The 21815-nt window shown below is 41.8% G+C and overlaps 1 protein-coding gene across 1 annotated transcript in view; it reads left to right on the forward strand.

Annotated features, from left to right (window-relative positions):
- The window catches only part of LOC116518724 (calcium-activated potassium channel subunit alpha-1-like), a 354617-nt gene that overhangs the window by 161881 nt on the left and 170921 nt on the right, over positions 1-21815 (forward strand). The window contains exon 3 of the mRNA XM_032232239.1: positions 13037-13098. Coding sequence (XP_032088130.1) covers positions 13037-13098 — 62 coding nt within the window. The remainder of the gene's footprint in view (positions 1-13036; positions 13099-21815) is intronic.

Consider the following 21815-nt stretch of genomic DNA (forward strand, 5'->3'; position numbering starts at 1 on the left):
CCGTAGCATGACCTAGTCCTTGTAGAGAGAAGATTTGGTAGAGTTCTGACAAGATAAGCTCTCGTGAGTTCTGCTGATCTCTGCAGGATAATATTATGGACATAGTTAATTCTTCCCATAATATTAACAGGACTGAGAATTGTTAAATCCTCAGTAGGCTTAGGAGATGGATTATAAACTTTCCTCCCAGTTTGCACATATGTATGCTATAACTAATACTGTAACTGCACCAAAGCTCCATAGCTAATAGCATTTATTCCTGACCTCATAGTCTTGACTTGGTGCATAGAAAAATAATATAAATTGAGGATATGCATGTAAGTTGAAGATTTTTTCCCGGTTACGAAATGACATGGATATCACGATGGAGCAATTTTGAGTTTTGCTGGTAGAGGGAAGAAAAGAATAGAATAGCCTTTTCAGGTTTTTTTCTGGGGATTTTTATGAATTTCTTCAGTTTTTAAATAATCATTCTTCAGGCTGTGCAGCAAAATTTATATTTTGAACCAGAACGTGAAATTCACTCAGATTAACAGTTGGAAGCGGCCTTATAGGTCACCTAGTCCAACCCCCCCCCCCCACACACACACAGGCAGGAGACCCTACACCAATTCTGACAAACGGCAGTCCAGTCTCTTCTTGAAAGCCCTCAGTGATGATGCTCCCACAACTTCCGAAGGCAACTTATGTTCCATGGGTTGATTGTTCTCACTGTCAGAAAGTCCCTCCTTATTTTTAGGTTGAATCTCTTCTTGTCCAGTTTCCATCCATTATTCTTTGTCTGCCCTTGAGGTGTTTTGGAAAATAGCTTCAACCCTTCCTCTCTGTGGCAGCCCCTCAAGTATTGGAACACTGCTATCATGTCTCCTCTGGCCCTTCTCTTCTCTAGACTAGCCATGCCCAGTTCCTGCAATGGTTTATCATATGTTTTAGCCTCCAGTCCCCTCATCATCTTGGTTGCTCTTCTCTGCTCATCTCAATGTCTTTTTTATAGTGTGGTGATCAAAACTGGATGCCGTACTCTACGTGTGGTCTTACTAAGGCTTTATAGAGTGGTATTAGTACCTCACTTGATATTGATTGTATCCCTCTGTTAATACAACTTTGGATTGCATTGGCTTTTTTGGCTGCCGCTGCACACTGCTGGCTCGTTATTAGCATATGCACAGATACTGATATCAGCATAGGCACAGATATTAAAAACAGAAATATGAGATATGAGATTTTATTATATCTCATAGTTTTAACTTTATATTTCTTTTATATATCTTCTTTGTTGTAAGTAACCAAACAATTCTGTTTTCTAGTCCCCCCCCCACTTTTGAGTATTTTTGTTTTTACCCATTTTGCTAAATTAATATTTTTTCTGAAAAGACAAACTAGCTGAGGAATATTTTTCTTCCCCAGCGATCTTGCTCTTTTATATTTCAAAAAGGGCTTTACAGAGATCGTAGGATAATCATATAGAGTAATCAGGTTTCAAGCAGCTGCCTTTCTTTCTCATAAAATGTTAAGCCTTCCAGATATCACCTAGCAAAACAAATTATACCACAGGATGGTTTTGGAGTGGGAGGGGGGAGAGCTGAACATCTGTTACAGATTGGAGGAAAAAATGTTTCTGGTTTGTGGGATATTTGCCAAGCGATAAAGACAGTAATTCTTTTTGAAAATGAAACAACTTGAAATGTACATCTTCAAAAATATATTTAATAGGCATTTTTGGCTTTTTAAAACATTGCTTCGAGGTTAATTGTTATGAACATTTATTGGCAGACATTCATTTGCTAGTTACTGAAATATTTTCAGCTTAATTCCTTCCTGTTGCCTTTATCCATCCATCCATCCATTCATCTATTCATCGCCTCTATGAATAGAATAGAATAGAACAACAGAGTTTGAAGGGACTTTGGAGGTCTTCTAGTCCAACCCACTGCCCAGACAGGAGACCCTATATCAGTGATGGTGAACCTTTTTTGGCTCACATGCCAACAGGGGGGAGCACAGGGGGGTTGCGCGTAGGTGTGCCACACCCATAATGCAATGCATGACCCCAGCATGCATGCGTGCATGGCCAGCGCTTCCCCCCCATTTTTTGCATGCTTTTTTGGCCCTCCCCATGTTCCAGAGGCTTTATAGGAGCTGGGGAGGGCGAAAACAGTCTCCCCCCAGAGGCCCTCTGGAGGCTTTAGGAGCTCCCCTGAAGCTCCCGGAGCGCAAAAAACCGGCCCTACGGGCAAACCAGAAGTTGGGGGAACAGACTTCCGGTTTGCTCATAGGGTCAGTTTTCACCCTCCAGAGCCTTCAGGGACCTTCCGGAGGCTTCCCTGAAGGCTCTGGAGGGCAAAAAATGACCCTACGAACAAACTGGAGTGACATCCAGATTGCCTGTAGGGCCATTTTTAGTCCTCCAGAGCCTTCAGGAAAGCTCCTGAAGCCTCCGGGGTGGAGGGGGAGTCTGTTTTAGCCCTCCCCAACCTCCTATAAAGCCTCTGGAGCCTGGGGAGGGCGAAAAATGGCCTCAAAAAAGGCTGAAGTCAGCTGCCCTGAGAAATGGCTCCACATGCCACCTGTGGCACGTGTGCCATAGGTTCACCATACTGGACCTATACCATTTCAGACAAATATTTGTCCAATCTTTTCTTAAACACTTGTGTTGGGGCATTCACAATTTTTGGAGACAATTTGTTCCACTGATTAATTAGAAAAGAAGAATAGAATAGAATAACAGAGTTGGAAGACCTTAGAGGTCTTCTAGTCCAACCCCCTGCCTAGGCAGGAAACCCTATACCGTTTCAGACATTCAATGTTGGAGCATTCACAACTCCTAGAGGCAAGTTGTTCCACGGGTTAATTGTTCTAACTGTCAGGAAATTTATCCTCAGTTCTAAGTTGCTTCTCTCCTTGATTATTTTCTACCCATTGCTTCTTGTCTTGCTCTCAGGTGCTTCAGAGAACAGTTTGACTCCCTCTTCTTTGTGGTAGCTCCTGAGATATTGGAAGACTGCTATCATGTCTCCCCTAGTCCTTCTTTTCATCAAAGTAGACATACCAATCCCAGCAACCATCTGCTACATGGGCCCTGTAAACTGACAGATTGTTTATGAAGCAATCTGACTCCCTCTTCTTTGTGAATTTTGGATTGTTGTCCTACTTCATGGTCTTCACAGAACATACTATTGCAATGTTCCGTATCTCAGGCTATTTTTAAAGATCATTTGGGAAAACTGGGTCATATGCTAATGCAGAGGTCCCTACCCCTGGGTCCGTGGACTGACACCAGGTCACAGCATGCCAGAAACTGGGCCACACAAACAAGTGAAGGCCCATCTGTGGGATGCAGGCAGCATGTAAAATTTATTAAATTTATTTATTTATTTATTTATTATTTATTTATTAAATATATTTATATGCCGCCCAATGTTGTTGAATGTTGAATGTTGATTTTATTTATATGCCACCCTTTGCCCCCGAAGGGGACTCAGGGCAGCTCACAACTCAACCAGGGAAGGGGGATACAAACAAGAATTTAAAACGACATAAAAAACAATGCATGATTAAAACACAACAGTCATACCAATTCGAGACGGGGGCAACAGTTCTTTAGCCCCAGGCCTGTCGGAACAGCCAGGTTTTAAGGGCTTTGCGGAAGGCCTGGAGGGTGGTGAGGGTTCGAATCTCCACAGGGAGTTCGTTCCAGAGGGTCGGAGCAGCCACAGAGAAGGCTCTCCTCCAAGTAGTCGCCAGTCGACACTGGCCGGCGGATGGAATTCGGAGGAGGCCTAATCTGTGGGATCTAATCGGTCTAGTGGAGGTAATTGGCAGCAGGCGGTCTCTCAAGTACCCAGGTCCAATACCATGAAGGGCTTTATAAGTGACGACTAGCGCCTTGAAGCATATCCGGAGACCAATAGGCAGCCAGTGCAGCTCGCGGAGGATAGGTGTTACGTGGGTGAACCGAGGCGCACCTACGATCGCTTGCGCGGCTGCATTCTGGACAAACTGAAGTCGCCGAATGCTTTTCAAGGGCTGCCCCATGTAGAGCACGTTGCAGTAGTCCAGTCTAGAGGTCACAAGGGCACGAGTGACTGTTGTGAGAGCCTCCCAGTTCAGGTAGGGACGCAACTGGTGCACCAGGTGAACCTGTGGAAATGCCCCCCTGGTCACAGCCGACAAGTGGTGTTCAAAAGTCAGCTGTGGGTCCAGGAGGACTCCCAAATTGCGAACCCTGTCTGAGGGGCGTACTGTTTGACCCCCCAGCCTGAGAGATGGAACATTTGGCCAATTAGTAGGAGGGAAGCACACCAGCCACTCGGTCTTATCTGGGTTGAGTACAATCCCGAAGGACTCCGGGTGGCTTACAAAAAAATATAAGAAAAACACATAACGATAAAGAAAACAATTTAAAAACAACAAACACCCTCATACATTCATTCTAGTCGGGGCTGGACCTCAACAATGAGGTTGTAGATGAGGTCTACAAAAAAGAGAAAAAAGAAATAATGAAAAAAATAAAAAAGACAGATTTAAAATCACCACACATACATTCGTTCTGATCGGGGCTGGACCTCAACAGTGAGGTCAACAGCCCCAGGCCTGCTGGAATAGCCAGGTTTTAACGGCTTTCCTGAAGGCCATGAGAGTGGGTAAGCTCTGCATCTCTGGGGGTAGCTCATTCCAAAGGGTCGGAGCAGCCACAGAGAAGGCTCTCCTCCGGGGAGCCGCCAGCCGACATTGTCTGGCTGATGGCATCTGAAGGAGGCCCACCCTGTGGGATCTCACCGGCCGCTGGCAGGTATGGGGCAGTAGGCGGTCTCGCAGGTACGCTGGCCCTAAGCCATGTAGGGCTTTAAAGGTAATAACCAACACCTTGAATTGCGTCTGGAGACCAATAGGTACCCAGTGCAGCTCGCGGAGGATAGGTGTAATGTATCGTTTGCGCGGCTGCATTCTAGACTAGCTGCAATCTCCGAACATTTTTCAAGGGTAGCCCCATGTAGAGCGCATTGCAGTAATCCATCCTTGAGGTGACTAGGGCGTGAGTGACCGTTTGAAGTGCCTCCCGATCCAAGTAGGGCTGCAATTGATGCACCAGGCAAACCTGGGCAAAGGCCCCCCTGGGCACAGCCGACAAATGGTGTTCCAGTGTCAGCTGTGAATCCAGGAGGACCCCCAAATTGCGGGCCCTCTCTGAGGGGTGTAAGTTTTCACCCCCCAGGAGCAAGGATGGACTGTCTAGACTGTCCTTCAGGGGCAACATCCACAGCCACTCAGTCTTGTCGGGATTGAGTATGAGTTTGTTTACCCCCATCCAGATCCTGACAACTTCCAGGCATCGGCACATCATCTCCGCCGCTATACTGAGCTGGTTGTCCCAAAGGTGCCTTTTCCAAGAGGCAACCAGGCTTTCTGGTTTTTATTTTGAAGATGTTTTGCTTCTCATCCATGAAGCTTCTTCTGCTCTGACTTCCATTCCCCACCATCCACTCTGAGCTGAAGAAGCTTCTTGGATGAGAAGCAAAATGTCTTCAAAATAAAAATCAGAAAGTCCAGTTGCCTCTTGGGGAAAAAAAAGCACTATTGGGATTCCTGGTTGTGTTTCTGGCCTGAACTACCATACATAGTCCTTCGGGGTTGGGCGGCATATAAATTCATTAAATTTACAATTTACAATTTACAATTTACATAGCTAAAATTAATGTTGTGAGACTGAAAGTATTTCTACCCCCTACCTTTCTCTGTCTTTCTGTCTTTCTGTCTGTCTGTCTGTCTGTCTGTCTGTCTTTTACTCTCTGCAAAACTAGGAAAAATCCCATGCCTTCCTTCTTCTGTGGGTTGAGATGCCATTAACACATCAGTTGTCCAATCTGCTGCTCTCCCTGCTGTCATTCCCACATACCATTACATCACTTGAGTGTCATGGGCACTGCTTTCTTTGGGTAGGAATTGGGGTGATGTCCCAACTGCTGGTCTTAATCTTTAAAGTCCTACTATCAATGTTCCAAGTAATATCCCCCATTGTAGTTAGAACTCCGAGGCAGATCGATTCCTCAATGGAACGGCTTTATTGGGAAATATCATCTTGACACAGCTGGTGGAAAGCCAACTCTAAATGTTCCCATGCTTTCCACCACCTTAAAAGTAAAGTTTATTGTTTTCTCAAAACAATAAATCACACTGTCCAATCTGGATATTGATTAGTTGCTTGGTTACATCTCTCCTCCTCCAGCCAGGCAGCCTTTGAGATATCCTTGACCCATCATAAAGTTATGTTGTTTTTACTACAAACCCACATCTAACTCTACCCTTCTTTCAGCTCCAAGCTGTGTCAGTCTGAAGCCCTATGGAACAAAACCCCGATATGAAATAATTGTTCTGACCTAGGCTTCCCCAAACCATGAAACAGACTCCTTGTCCCAACAAAAAAAACCTTTTATTAATTTACTATGAATTCTGCTCATTCACATCCAGCAAAGTCTTTCAAGGGAGGATTTACAGTCACAGACCTTATCTGGCTTGGGGAGCTGCCAAACAGATGTCTTCAAAACTTGGCAAGGAGTCCCGGAGAGTCCCAAACCAATTAAGTGAACTAATTGTCTTCTGCAAACTCCACTCCACTTTTGCTCCTCTTTTATTTCCTCTGGGAGGGGCCATTCATCATCCCCTTGTGGCCTTACTCCCACGTTGACCCTTGTTCTTTAGCTGTTTCCTTCGTCTGGCAACTCTGCACATGCGCACACTGGGAACAGGCTCCAGCTGTTCCTCTGCCTCACTGATGTCTGACTCTGAAGGCAGCTGATAACTGTCGGATGGTCCTGGCCCCATCTCTGCCTCTGACACAGAGCCCTCATCAGAGCCTTCCCCAGACTCCAGGACTGGCCTATGTTCCTCCTCAACCTCCTCATTGTCTGAATCTGCTGCCAGCTCTGCTGGCTGCTGATAGACCACAACACTAATATCCCACCCCCCATATAGAAGAAAACTGGCCACCACCAGGTCAGCTTCAGGGCTGAAACCTACATTGTTTTGTTCTTAGGTCTCTTCAGATTGTCTTCACGTAGAACCAACCCATCTTGTATGCTTGTCCCATATAGGGATATTCAGAATTCCTTATCCAGCTCAGTGAAAATAGAGAGAAAAACCCAAAAGTAGTTTTTTTTCCCCATGGTGGATCTTTTCTAACATCCCATCAGAGATAACAGACAGATTCTACAGTGAAATCACTGAGGAAAGCCTTAAAATTTAACTCTCCCACAGGACATTTAGAACATTATGGTGGGTGTAAAAAAGACCTCAAGACTCCAGAAAGAGTGCAGAGAAGAACAACAAAGATGATGAGGGAAGGGGAGGTTAAAACGAATGAAGAACGGTTGCAGGAACTGGGTATGTCTAGTTTAAGAGAAAGAAGGACTAGGGGAGACATGATAGCAGTGTTCCATCTCAGGGGCTGCCACAGAGAGGAGGGGGTCAAGCTATTCTCTGAAGCAACTGAGAGCCGGACAAGAAGCAATGGGTGGAAACTAATCAAGGAGAGAAGCAACTTAGAACTAAGGAGAAATTTCCTGATAGTTAGAACAATTAATCCGTGGAACAACTTGTCTCTAGGAGTTGTGAATGCTCCAACACTGGAGGTTTAAATAAGAAGTTGGATATCCATTTGTCTGAAGTGGTGTAGGGTTTCCTACCTGGGCAGGGGGTTGGACTAGAAGACCTCCAAGGTTCCTTCCAACTCTCTTATTCTATATTATTCATTTGTAGTTAGCACCTTGGTTTTTACTCTCTATTGTTTTTATCAAATGCTGTGCTACTATGTTGTAAATCGCTCGCAGTCAGTCCTAAGTATTTACTCCCAATACATGAATATGAAATACTAAGGAATTAAATTTTTATTTGTTGGTCAAGGAGAAGGATGTGCAAGCCTTCACTGGAATGAGAGGGAGAACAAAGAAGATACAGGTTTGCATGAAAATGTGCCGCTTTGCATTTATGGTTTGGGGAAAAAAAAAAGATAAAATAGCATAGAAATGCAGGATATTTATGCCATGATAGATGGCACGGTTCTGGTTCACTTGATTTGTAAACACAATTTCAATGTTTCTGTTATTCCTTGCTTGAATTTTCTAGTTTTAAAGACCTCTTTGACCTCCATCTATAAAACTGTAAAGTTGGACACAGAGGCTGTCAAAAGGATCCGTGTATTATGTACAAGTAGTCCTTGACTTACGACCACAATTGAGCCCAAAATTTCTACTGCTAAATGAGGCATTTGCCCCGTTTTACGACCTTTCATGCCTCAATTGTTAAGCGAATCACCTCAGTGGTTAAGTTAGTCACACGGTTCCCAAGTGAACCTGGCTTCCCCATTGACTTTGCTTTTCTGATGGTCACAAAGGTGAATCACATGACCTTGTGACATTGCAACTGTCCTAAATATGAACCAGTTGCCAATTGTCTGGATTTTGATAGCATGATTGTGGGGTTGTAACTGTGAAAAGCGGTCATAAGCCACTTTTTTCAGTCCCTTTGTAACTTAAACGGTCCCTAAATGAACTGTTGTAAATCAAGGACTACCTGTAGTTTCAGTTCTCAGTCTTCACTGGTTGTAACTGTCAGAGATAGAGACAGAGCAGAGCTTGGGCCATCCATCAGATGGAGAGTCAACAGCCCCCAGGTCTGGAGGTGGCTGATAAGGAAGAGGAGCTGGGTCCAATGCCTGATGCATGGATGTGCTGAAGGCAGAGGAGAGGAGTGCAGTGGAAATCAATGGGCTGATCCTTGGGATGGAAGAGCCACTGCTGCTAGCTCTGGGGATAAAAGCCAGACAAGGGAGGAGTTGAATTGGTGTGGCAGACAACTATTCATCTCCCTGCCGGTCCACCGCTGATAACCTGAATTTCTGAAACCTGTTTGGAAATTATCAGAATTCTTCTTGGAATCTGCAGCACCTTCTGAACGTGTGTGTGTGTGTGTGTGTGTGTGTGTGCGTGTTGCTGCTGGAAGACAGCAAGCATACCTTCCAGGACTTCCTTTGCAAGTGGGGGAAGAGAGAGAGAGGTGTTGGAGCCATTTTTTTGGGGGGGGGGAAAGAGAACGAGCATCACTTTCCACAAGACTTAGAGCTGTGATGGTGAATCTATGGTACGTGTGCCAGGGGTGGATTGGATTGGATTGGATTTATTCAGTTTGTATGCCGCCCTACTCCCGAGAGACTCAGGGCGGCTAACAATCAAAGAGGGAAGGGGGTACAAAATAAAAATATAAAAAGACAAACACATTTTAAAAAACAACAACAGTCATACCCTCAAGTGGGGCTGAGAAATTCAACAGCCCCAGGCCTGCCGGAACAGCGAGGTCTTAATGGCTTTGCGGAAAGCCGGAAGGGTGGTGCGGGTCCGGATCTCCACGGGGAGATCGTTCCAGAGGGCCGGAGCAGCCACAGAGAAGGCCCTCCCCCGGGGAGTTGCCAGCCGACACTGGCCGGCAGATGGGATTCGGAGGAGGCCTAGTCTGTGGGATCTAATAGGTCTATAGGAGGTAATTGACAGGAGGCAGTCTCTCAAGTACCCTCTTTGATGTCCCGCGAGCTGTCATCCCAGTTCAGTTCTGCCATGCATGTGCATGCACCTCCCACCGGCCAGCTGGTCTTCAGGTTTCTGCTGCTCATGCACTTTCCCACAATAGAAAATGCATAGTAAACTAATAGAAAGTGTGGCACGCCAAAAATCCAACAGAAAAGATGACTGCAGACCTGACACTGTGTGGTGCTTGAGGTGTTCCTTTTTACATAGGGAATGCCAAATTATGCCAAGGAAGAATGGATGGGTCAAGAGAAAATCATGATTGGATGGAGTTCCTGAAATTCTAGAAAGAAAGAAGGTGCCAAAAATCCGTGGATGGAAGCAAGTATAGAAACATTTGTAGAAAAATAGTGAACTGTTTGGGGTAAATTCACATTTTCCTTCCCCATTATTTTTCCTTATCTCATGCCTTTAATTGGTTTGTCAGGCTATTCCCTAACTCCTTTCTGACCTCTACCTAGCATTGCTTACCTCAAAAAGGAGTAGCTGGAGAGTAAATGTGTTTGTATAATATTGATTTTCATCCATTCGGACTCTTTGTTCTCTTTAGCCACGGGAAGTTAGCAGGAAGTGAGTGGAAGAGATGTGTTCAGCTGTCAAATTTCATTCTGACATCCCTGAGTTTAATGGGCTATAAGGAGATGCCTTAAAAATGGCCCGTTGCATCTAGCATTGTCTGTTTTGTACAGTTCAGGCATCACTCCTTGATTTTTTTTCCCAATCCCGAAATATTTCTTCTGTGACATAGAAGATTGAAAATAAAGCTTTGCTTAATTTCCCAGCTTTGAGCCCCTTCCCCAAAGCAGGTTTTGCTCCCCATTATGCCTATGTCCATAATGGCAAACCTAAGGCATGCGTGCCACAGGTGGCGCAGAGAGCCCTCTCTATGGGCAAGCCAACCATCAGCCCAGCCCAGCTCCACTGCGCATGCGTGCATGCCTTCCACCGGCCAACTGGTCTTCTGGTGTCTGCTGTGGGCGCACATGTGGGGGCTGTGCACATGCATGCATGGAGGGTGGGGTGCATGCCCATAGGGGGCTCGCATTACATTTTGGGACTTTGCCCAGTGCTCCTAGGGCCTGTTTTGGCTTCCAGGTTAGTGCCAGAGGTCTTCTAGAAGCCAAAATGGGGTGTGGGGGCACTGTGAGGTCCCCCATGTCCTGTTTTGGCGCTGGAAATCCTCCTGCACCAACTTGGAAGCCAAAGGTGGGTGAGGGGACAGGGTACATGCCCAGGGGTGGGTGCACCATTGCATTATGCTTTCAGCATGTAACAACAAAAAGGTTAGCCATCACTGGCATAAGTGCTTATAAAAAGGTTTCACGTTTTTTAAAAAATAATCTATATATCTGTGTTTTTCTGGAAAGGTGATTCCCATTTTGATCTAACACACTGAATTTTTCCCCCCATCGTTTGAAATCAAGGTCTTAATTATCTGTTACTGGTTGTTCGTTACTGTATCATTTCACGCCATTCCCAGTTTTGCAAACTTCGATAGGTGTAAACCAAGGCTTAGGGAAAACATTATTCTACTAATCACAGGTATCTTGCATTCAGTGAGATTAACAACCTATGCTTCACTAGTACAAGAACAGGGTCTCTGTATATAAAGTATTAATTATTGTAAATGCTCTGTGTAATGCTTTTGAAGTATTTTCTCATATCCTTATATTATCACAAAGGCACATATATTTAAATAAAACGTTGGCTTCCATGGCTTTACCTAGAATTTGTAGAATGAATGGAAGTAATATGCTGTATTTAGAATAAATGAAATTATAAAAATTGCTTTTGATGTTATAAATGCAAAAAAAAATCAAATAGCTATCAACTTGCAACTGTCCACTTTTCTTTCTAGAAAGTCAAATTCTTAAAAAATGAAAGTTTATTTCAGACAATTTTATTTTCAGGCTAAATTGTTCTGCGTGAATAAGGCTGCTAGGATACTAGAATTAATTATGTAGCTTGAAAGAAATTCTGGCATATCATAAAGAATCACTGACCAGATTATCCAGAGATATGTCTTTCGTTTTAGATATTGACTCTATGAGACTGTCTCTCTTACCCACCCAATTCTCCCATGCTCTCTCCAGGAGATAATTTAACAAAAATGTTTACAAAATGCCTAGTTTTTAAAGATCAGGGGCAATGGGAGATATTTGTGGGAAATGTCTAGATAGAAGTCTATTACAGAGAATGTGGCCTTCCCATATCACAATTTGTAATTTCCCAACAGGATGGTTATGTAGAAATTGTGATGTCTCAATAGTTAAAGATAAAGACAAACCCTGGGTTTGAGGCCCAAACGTAGCACTATGGGGTGAGCTCCCATTCCTTGCTCCAGGTCCTGCCCACCTAGCAGGTCGAAAGCATGCAAATGCGAGTAGATAAATAGGGACCACCTTTGGTGGGAAGGTAACAGCATTCTGTGCTCCTTGGCATGTAGTCATGCTGGGCACATGACCAAGGGGACGTCTTAGGCCAATAGTGGCTGCCTCAGCTTAGAAGCAGAGATGAACCTCACCCTCTAGAGTCAAACATGATTGGTCAGGGGAAACTTTTACCTTTACCTGAAGGGGAAAAAGCTTCCAACGATCGTGCGGCTCACAGCTGAGCTGTGCAACCTTCGGAAGTTTTTTTTTTTTTTTTTTTACTAACGGTTTGCAAAACCAACGACGATCGTCCCTACCGGTTCAACCGAACCAGGAGGATTTCACCCCTGGTCTAATGGAGTTTACGGAGATTCTCAGTCATCCATGTCATGATTATCCCAAAGGTGCTTTTTCAAGAGGCAACTGGACTTTCTGTTTTTTTTTCTTTTTCTTTGAAGACCTTTCGCTTCACATCCAAGAATCTTCTTGGATGAGAAGCAGAAGGTCTTCAATAAAAAAAGAAAAAACAGAGAAAGTCCATTTGTCTCTTGAAAAAACACCTTAGGTTGTAATGAAGCTCTCTGAGCCTGGTTGTTTACTTCCAGACATTTCATATCTACAAGACAAAAAAAAAAAGAAAGAAAGAAAGAAAAGAAAAGCTCAGAAAATGCCAAGGACCTCCCACAGTTCCAACCCTTAGCCTCAAATATCCTCCTTTAAATGTCTAATTAACACAATCAATGTTGACCATACAAGGGACGGCAAGGTACCTTAACTGGTCGATTTGCCATAATATTACAGGGCAGCAAATGCTCAATTATCAGCTTTATTATTTATACTAGCACCACTGGACATAACATGAATTTTCTGCCTCAACCACCGCAGCGCTTTGGGGTATGTCAGGTTGCATATCTTTTAAACATGTCCTCAGCTTTGTCAAGGCTTGTGTGCAATGTTCACGTCTGTGAAGCAGAAGACCATTAAAATGGCACCACCAAATTTCACATCCTTTCCTTTTCTTTTGTCTGAATGATAAATGCTTTGAACACCGCAAATGACTGCATTTTTTCTTCTTCTTGCTTTTTACAGGTCGTTTTAGTTTTTGCTCTTAGTATTGGTGCTCTTGTAATATACTTCATAGATTCATCAAAGTAAGTACTTGAATACCTTTCCTCCACGTTTGGCTAATGTAGTTGTGAGTTTTTATGTGGCTTGATTTTTTTTTTTTGAAGCTCAAAGCTTTATGTTTATTATTTGCGTATAAATCAAGATCCATTAAAACACTACTGTTTTCCAGCTGTGTTTTCAAAGACATTGGGAAAGACATTTTGTGCCCTGTTTCCCTGAAAATAAGACCTCCCTGGATAATAATCCCAATCGGGCTTTTGAGTGCATGCACTAAAATAAGCCCTCTTCCGAAAATAACCCCTCCCTGAAAATATTGCAACACAGCAGCAGCCATAAGGTGACCACGCTCGCTGCCTCTGCACCTCAAAAAATAAGACTTCCCCAAACATAAGGCCAAGCACGTAATTTGGGGGGGGGGTCAAAAGAAAATAAGACCCTGTCTTATTTTCGGGGGAACATGGTAATTGTTTTTATAATTCTCTGCAAATTATAGTCCCACATTTCTGTTCTTAAAAAAAACAGAAATCACAATACAGGTAGTCTCTGACTTATGACAGTTCATTTAGTGACCTTTCAATGTTACAATGGCACTGAAAAAATGACTTATGACCATTTTTCACCCTTAATGACTATTGCAGCATCTTCCCCATAGTCACGTGAGTTACATGCCTATGCTTGTCAACTGACTCACATTTATGACGGTTGCAGTGCCTGGGGGAGGGGGTCACGTGATCTCCTTTGGTGACCCCCTTGGCGAAATCAATGGGGAATCCAGATTCACTTAACAACCATGTTGCTAACTTAACAAATGCAACGATTCACTTAACAATGGTGGTGAGAAATAGTCCTAAAATGGGACTAAGCTGGCTTAACAAATTTCTCGCTTAGCAACATAAATTCTGGACTGAACTGTGGTTGTGGACTACCTGTATAGAGAAGTATAAACTGGAGAAATCACCATGAAAATGTCAATGTGTTTATATGTGTAACTACTGAAACTAATTAATATATTGCGGCTTATTTGGGAGTTATCGTACCACCCGATGTGCCCTAATATAATGTTGACTGCTGGCAATTTCCTGCACTTTGAATTTCATCCGAGAGTCTTCCCTGCTACTATCCCATCTATCTGAGATATTCAGGATGCTGAAATTAAGTCGTTTTTTTTTTTTTTTTTTTTTGTGGTGAACGGTGCCTGGTGATGACCTTCATGGTTGGCTGATCATAATATTGTTATGATAAAAGATACCACAGTCTGAACATAATGTGGTTGGTTGTGGAGGGTTTTTTTTTTGGTTCTGAATTGTAAATATAGTCATATTTTGTTGGTTTATGATTATGGTTTATCTTAATATGGTTGGTAACTGCATCTATAGCTCCATTTGTAATGGAATGCTCTTCCCCTTAATGGCCAGTTATTACACATATTATATCCTAAAATGCATATGATAGTGAAGAAAGGGGAATGGAAAATAATAAGCATAAAATTATATCCAGGCTTGCGGGAATACCATCCCGAAAATACACCAGTTGAGAGTTGAAAAGAGATAACCAAACAACAGAAAAGGAAAGGAAGAGAGGAGGAGAGGAGAAGAGAGGAAAGGAGAGCGAAGGAAAAAAGAGGAAAGGAGAGGAAGGCTGGAAGGGATAGAAAGAGAAGGAAGAGGGTAGGAGGGTAGGAAGGGGAAGAAGAAGAGAGGAGTAGGGGAGAGGTAAGGGAAGAAGGGAAGGGAAAGGAGAGGAGGAAGGAAGGAAGTAGAGAAGGAAGAGAGGGAGAAAAGAAAGGAAAAGCAGGTTGGTGATAATACAAAATAAGTGTTTGGGATGGTAAACAAAGCAACTCAGAAAGTATAATTTAACTTTTTATATGGAAAAAATGAATAAAAGGACTGATAGGAGTTTCCATGTGCCTGAATTATACTTCATTTATTATTATTATTTTTACCTGAGATGTGAACAAGTGTGAATACAAACACACAAAACGTCTTGGGTGGGGAGAAATCAACATTTTCTGGCTGCGCGGCTATATTAAATACTAAGTTTGAGACCAACAATTAGCTGCCCCGTAATGGACGAATGACACACTGTTGTGCATAGAAATCATTGGTTGTGGTTTAAATGGTGTCCTTGTCACTTGTTGTACCAGATGTCAGACATGCCTCCTTCAAAATTCAAGAACTTCATTGTTTAATTGTTAAAGGTACTTTTACTGGATAGGAAGTGAAAGCAGCGAAAGTAAAGCAAAATCTGAGATTAAAAGGCGCAAAATTGTACATATCAAAAGTTTACTCAAATCCCTCCCCCCAATAACTGCAAGCTAAATATCCAATCTCCAGCCTCTAAGGGTGTCATGTGGGGTGCATCTTCAGGTGGCCTCATCCAGCTGGTATGCAGAGACTGTTGGCATTGACCCGACCTAAACAAGAGCATTCAGCATGCACAGAAGATGGTGAGAACTAAACTCCCTCTTCATCCTGAGATATCTCTTCCAGCACCCTCCCAAATATCAAACCCCCTCCCTCCCTGTTACTATGGCAGCTGATAGCAAGCAAGCGATATAGAGATTGACACCAGACAGTGCAGAGCAAATATGCCTCTTTCAGGCTCGTGCTTTGGCGTGCAGGTTTTCCAGAGAGAACACAGACTGAGACAATAAGATCATTTTATTTCAATTTATCAGACTTTTCAGGCAAAAGGGATTCCTGTCATTCAAAGTGGGAGCCCCGATCCTTAGTTTACATCCCCTTTTATAGTGTTTTTTTTAGTTTACTTTACTGTCATTGCACCTCGTTTAACAAAATTAAATGCCATCTTTAGTGTACATTGCAACTATAAAAATAAAACACAAACACACATCCTTCACATTCTATACAATTGAATTGAAAACCCCTGATATTGCATTAATATTGCACTATACAGTAGAATTCAGTAGAGTGACTGCTCTGGGATTGAAGCTGTTCTTCAGCCTATTTGTTCTTGTTTTTATCATGTACCATCTGCCAGATGGTAATAGTTCAAAAAAAATGGTGCCCAGGATGAGATAGAGCTTTAAGAGTGTTTTGAACTTTCTTCACCTGGAAAATTAGCAAAGATGTCTAAAGACAAATCAGCGAATTGTTGGAAGTCTCAACAAGCAATAGGCTCCTACTATCATATGTGGTGGACATGTGCAGAAGCAAGGGAATATTGGACTAAGATAAGAGTATGGTTAAAGAAAATGTTACAAGAAGAAATAGAATTTAGACCAGAGATATTTTTACTAGGCATTATCCCAGAGAAATTCAAGGAAGAGGATACCTATTTGATTATATACATAACTACAGCAGCAAGAATTGCCCCAAAATTGGAAATCAAATAAACTACCAACAGATGAAGAAATAATAAAAAAGATATTAGATTGTAAAGAGAATGAATAGGTTGGCAATGAAAATAAAGGATAAAGAGGAATTGGAGTACTTCAAGACATGGGGAAGATTCTATGATTGGGTATAGAAAGGAAACTAGAAAATAAAATGGGAAGAAGATATAGAACCCAGATGAGGCACTGTTAAATGGAAAAGAAAACAGAAAAGAAAATATTAAAGATATAATAAGCAAGATATAAAGGGGAGGAAAATATAGCTAGGATAGATTAGCGACAGTAAGGGAATGAGAAATGATATCAGATTATATGTGGGTCTGCGGAAATACCATCCGAAGGAATTATAAACTGAGGCCGGAAAGTGATACCTACAATAATAGAAAAGAAAGAGAGAAAGGAGGAGAACATGAAAGGAAGATGGGGGAAAGAAGAAAGATGCAAGGAGAGGAGAATGGAAGGGAGAGGAAGAGAAGGAGAGAGGATAGGAAGGGAAAGAGGAAGAGGAGGAGCGAGAGAAAGGCAAGGGAAGAAGGAAGGGGAAGGAAAGGAAGAAGGAAGAAAGTAGAGAAGGGAGGGAGGGAGAAAAGAAAGGGAAAATGAGTTGGTGTTACAAAAGGAAGAAGGGATGGTAAATAAAGCAATCTAAATTGTATATTATAACCTATTAAATGAAATAATTAATGTATAAGAATGATAAATGTATAGAAGAATAACAACTATGTGAATGAATACTTAAAATGTTATGTAAGAGAATAAAAAATAAAAAAAATTCTGAGAAAAAAAAGAGTGTTTTGAACTTTCTTAAGGCAGCGGGAGCTATAAAGCTCTTCCAAACAGGGGAGAGGGCAACCCGTGATCCTCTGGGCAATGATGTTGACCCTCTGGAGTGCTGTCCTATCTGCCACTGTGCAATTGGCAAACCATACACAGGTGCAGTAAGTCAAAATGCTCTCTATGTTGCAGAGGTAGAAGGTCAATAGCAGTTTTTCAGTCAGTTGTTGTTTCCTGAGAAGTCTCAGGTAGTATAATCTCTGCTGGGCCCTTTTGACCAGTGCTGCAATGTGAGCACCCCAGGTCAGGTCCTCTTTTATCTCAGTAAATGTGTTTTTATTTTCCATTTTCAATTCGTACAGTCACATATATACTGTGCATAACCGGTGCTATATAAGTCAGGTCCTCTTTTATGATAACACCCAAAAACTTAAAACTAGCCACTTGCTCCACTCGGTCTCCATTGATAAGCAAGGGATGGATGTCTGATCTATTCCTTCTGTAGTCCACTATAAGCTCCTTGGTCTTATTGGTGTTAAGGACCAAATCTCCATACTACGAAAGCAACCTGTCCACCTCATCTCGATAGGCAAACTCACCCCCCCCCCCCGGAGATGAGAGTCCACCACTGTTGTATCATCTGCAAATTTAGTAATAGTATTACTAGCGTGAGTGGGAATGAAGTAATGCACTATAGTTAACATAAGAAAGAAAGAAAAATGAAGGAGGACAGTTGGTTGGACAAGATAAGAGTAACCTCTCCTTGCCCAGTCAATCAGCTACAAAGTTTGTTTGAAATTCATGAAGAAACAAACCAGATGTGTTACCGTGAACAGATTTTTCCTTGCAAGCAGACAGTATCCACGCATCCTTCTGTAGCTTATCTCTTCAGTTTAGCAATGTTAGATGCTATCAATCCATCCATAAAAATTCCCCCCATTCTACTTTAATGGTTTTCATAAAACCTTATTACCATTTTGAAAGAGAGAAAAGTAAGTCAAATTAAAATAGGGAGTAACTATGTTAAGTAAAATACAAAATGACTACGGTATGTTAGCTAACAAGTTACAAAATCCCTCAACAGCAAAGCATATACTAGTGTATGAAATACAGTATATGGCACTTGGTTGGATTTAATTTGATACATCATTTTGAAAACAGCATGCTGAATGAGGTTGGGGGAAAAATTACACCCACCCCCCAAAAAAATTGACTTTTAACTTTACAAAACTTTCCTCTCACTTCTTAAAAATCATTTAATTTAGAAAACATAAGTGAGATCCAGGATCAAAAGGAGAAGATTATAGACGCAAAAGGGTGAAAAGAGATATGACCATCTAAAATCGGTGGTCCCATTAAAAAGACTGCCTTCCTTCCTTCCTTCCTTCCTTCCTTCCCTCCTTCCTTCCCTCCCTCCCCCCTTCCTTCCTTTCTTCCCTCCCACCTCCCTCCCTTTCCCCCTCCCTCCCTTCCGCTGCTTTCCTCCTCCCTCCCTCCTTCTCTTCCTTCTTTCTTTTCCTTCCTTCCTCTGCTTTCCTCCCTCCCTTTGTCTTCCCTTTTCCCTTTAATATCATCAATTTTCTTTGCTCATTGTTTCATCATGTCAAAGGTAATAAAATGTCTTTTCCACTAGGGCTGGGCAGTGATCTAGGTTTGAAGAGAAACACATGAGCATTTGTCAGCAGGTCCTCAAAAAAGTCTATGCTCATTCCTGCAATCATGTCAAAACCGATGTGAAATCCTGGGAACAGACACAGTAACTTGACAGAATTGCAGTGAGTTCTATCTTTGGACTCCGAAGCACCTATTCAGAACTATTTCTGAATGATTACATAATTGTACCATGCATCCAGCGTGATCGCTCAGAGGATGTGGTTTTTTTTTTAACCTACCAGCCCTCTGCTTTTGTCCAGCAGATGTGGTGACCTTCCTGCCATGTTTAATTTTGTTGCGTTTGGAGGCTGCAGGGAGTGTGATCAGTGATGTGATCACGATAATGGGGAGGGCTGAACTTTTTTATCTTTTGGAAGGATCTGGGAGGCTTTGGGTGGGCAGAGGTGAATTAGACCTTGCCCCTCAAAAATCTCCTAAAATAGGAAAATAAGTCAGAGAAGTTGGTGAGAAACTTAGAGTAGTGGTAATGCCTCTAACCTCTACAAGATAAAGCTGGCTTCATCCCAAATCAGGAGACCCAAGAAAGACAAGTAGAGTAGAGTAGAATAGAGAAGAATGTAGAAGTAGGATGAATTGGAAATGGAATAGAAAATAGAGTAGAGTAGAGTAGAGTAGCATGTATTACGGAATGGAATGGAATAGAATAGAATAATAACTTTATTGTCACTTTGTAGACTAATCATCGTACATTAAAATGAAATTTCATTGCATACAGTTCTCAAAGGGTCACCACCTCCAATATACACTACATGACCATGACAGAATGAACAAACAAAGAAACAAACAAACAAACAAACACAAAATCATGCATATACCCACATATATTAAATCACACAGAGAAACAACATAGTCTAGTTCGGATGTATAATATACATGCTGAGAAAAACAAATCTTGCAAGTGTACCAGATAGATTGGCATAAGGAACAAAGCTGTTACAGAATGGGCAGTCCTGCTATACAGTAGATATTTCGAAACATCCTCCCAGAGGAGAGCAACAGAAACAAAGCATGAAGTGGGTGTGTGGGATCTCTCACAATGCTTTGAGCTCTAAGCACATAGCACTTATAACCAGTATCCTATAATCTTCTCGGCTGTCCTCACCACTCTCTGCATGGACTTTCTATCTGAGGCGTGCTGCCACCAAACCAAAAAGGGATTCATTAAAACTCTCTCAATCGTGCCTCTGTAGAAAGTGGCCAGGATAGAAGAAGAGGTGCTCTCCTCCTCCAAGGCAGGAAATACAGATGGTGATTTGCATGCTTCACTAAGGATGACATATGCAGAGACTAATTCAGATTGTTAGTTATCTGCACCCCCAGATACTTAATACTGTGGGTGCAGATAACTAAGTTCTCTATCAAGTGTAAATTAAACTGTAGAATTTCCTTGAAATACTTAGAGCTTTGGTTGGCTTTAAATGGGGATTTAACCAGTTTGGTTAAGCCATCAAGCTAGAAACTGAGTGTGAGTTTTAGTCCCATCTTCATCACAAAGCCAGCGGAATGGTTTTTGGGCCAGTCACTTTCCCTCAGCCCTGGGAAGGAAGCAATGGCAAACCACTTCTAAAAAAAACTACAGGGCCTTGTCCAGGCAATCTTTGAGAATCAGACATGATTGAATAATTGAAAAAAGGTGGTTGAGAAAATTCATAGAGATAAAATTTAATAATGGTTAATGAGAGATATCATACTTAACTATCTGTTTAAGAACTCCAGAATTGTATCCTTGGAACTTTTGGAACATTTACATAAATTCAAATCAAATGAAAATATTGGATTTTTAGACCTTCAACTAATTCATGAGTGGTTGGGGTTTTTTTTATACTTTTTTAAACTCAACTTTTTTCCTACTTCTTGATCTTATTTTTCACCTTTTAAAACCAGCAGAATAGTGAAGGAAAACTCTTATTAAGGAAAAAATGCCACTTTGTAGAATGTCAAACCAGGTTGTTATTAATATATCTCTTTTCTTTGGAGGAAATTGCCATCATTTGGCTAGAAGCTTCACAGAAATGCTGCACTCAGCTCCCTAGAGAACGATATTGTAACTCAATTTCTCATATAACAGTGTACATATCTATTAGGCCAGTATATTATGAAATGCAGTGAAATACCTTGTTAAAATTGCTAGTCAAGCGTTGTGTTTAATAGGTGTCATGGCCATTGTAGTTTACATTTTTACATTTTCTGATGGCTGTGAGCCCAAGAATAGATAACAAAACAAGAAGGCAAGAAAGGGGAAAATCTGTTCTCATTCTTACATATGAAGTCAGAAAGGGAGAATATCTTTAATGCAAAATGAAAAGCATCGTGACCAATAAAATCTTGTTAAGTGGCAAAGGAGAAAGATGACAATGCTTAGCATATGACAACATTTCTCTAAAAGGAAGATGATACAAGAAAGGGTAGACAGGAAATATTTTAACAAACAAAATTGTTGTGCATTGTGTAGCTTCTCCTTCCATCTCATCAGCCTAGAGATCCTGCTAAAACCATTCTTACAGATTTTTCTTTTTCTCAATAAATATACATTTAAAACACATGTACTCTATATGTGTCCATATATTTGTCTAATTACATACTTCCCTTAATTAGCAATCACATATCCCCAAAAGGAACGATCAAGCCAAAAGATTCTGATTACAATCAATTGACAAGCACCATATGTTAAAACTCATCTCTCTATATACAGTGGTACCCTGGTACTTGTTGCTAATTGGTTCCGGGAGGTGTGATGAGTACCAAAAATGATGAGTACCAAACAAATATGATATCAAAGAAATCAGCTGAAAAGGGTAACAAGTCGCAACTAACACTGGTAAGTTTCAGCTTGTGCGTCGAGTACCAAACAAATGACAAATACCAGGGCAAAAATCTTCCCATCAAAATACTTACCAAATTTGATGAGTTTGAAAGCAGTTGAGTACTAAAGTA

The sequence above is a fragment of the Thamnophis elegans genome, chromosome 15, assembly GCF_009769535.1.
Source record: "Thamnophis elegans isolate rThaEle1 chromosome 15, rThaEle1.pri, whole genome shotgun sequence".
Taxonomy (NCBI): Eukaryota; Metazoa; Chordata; class Lepidosauria; order Squamata; family Colubridae; genus Thamnophis; species Thamnophis elegans.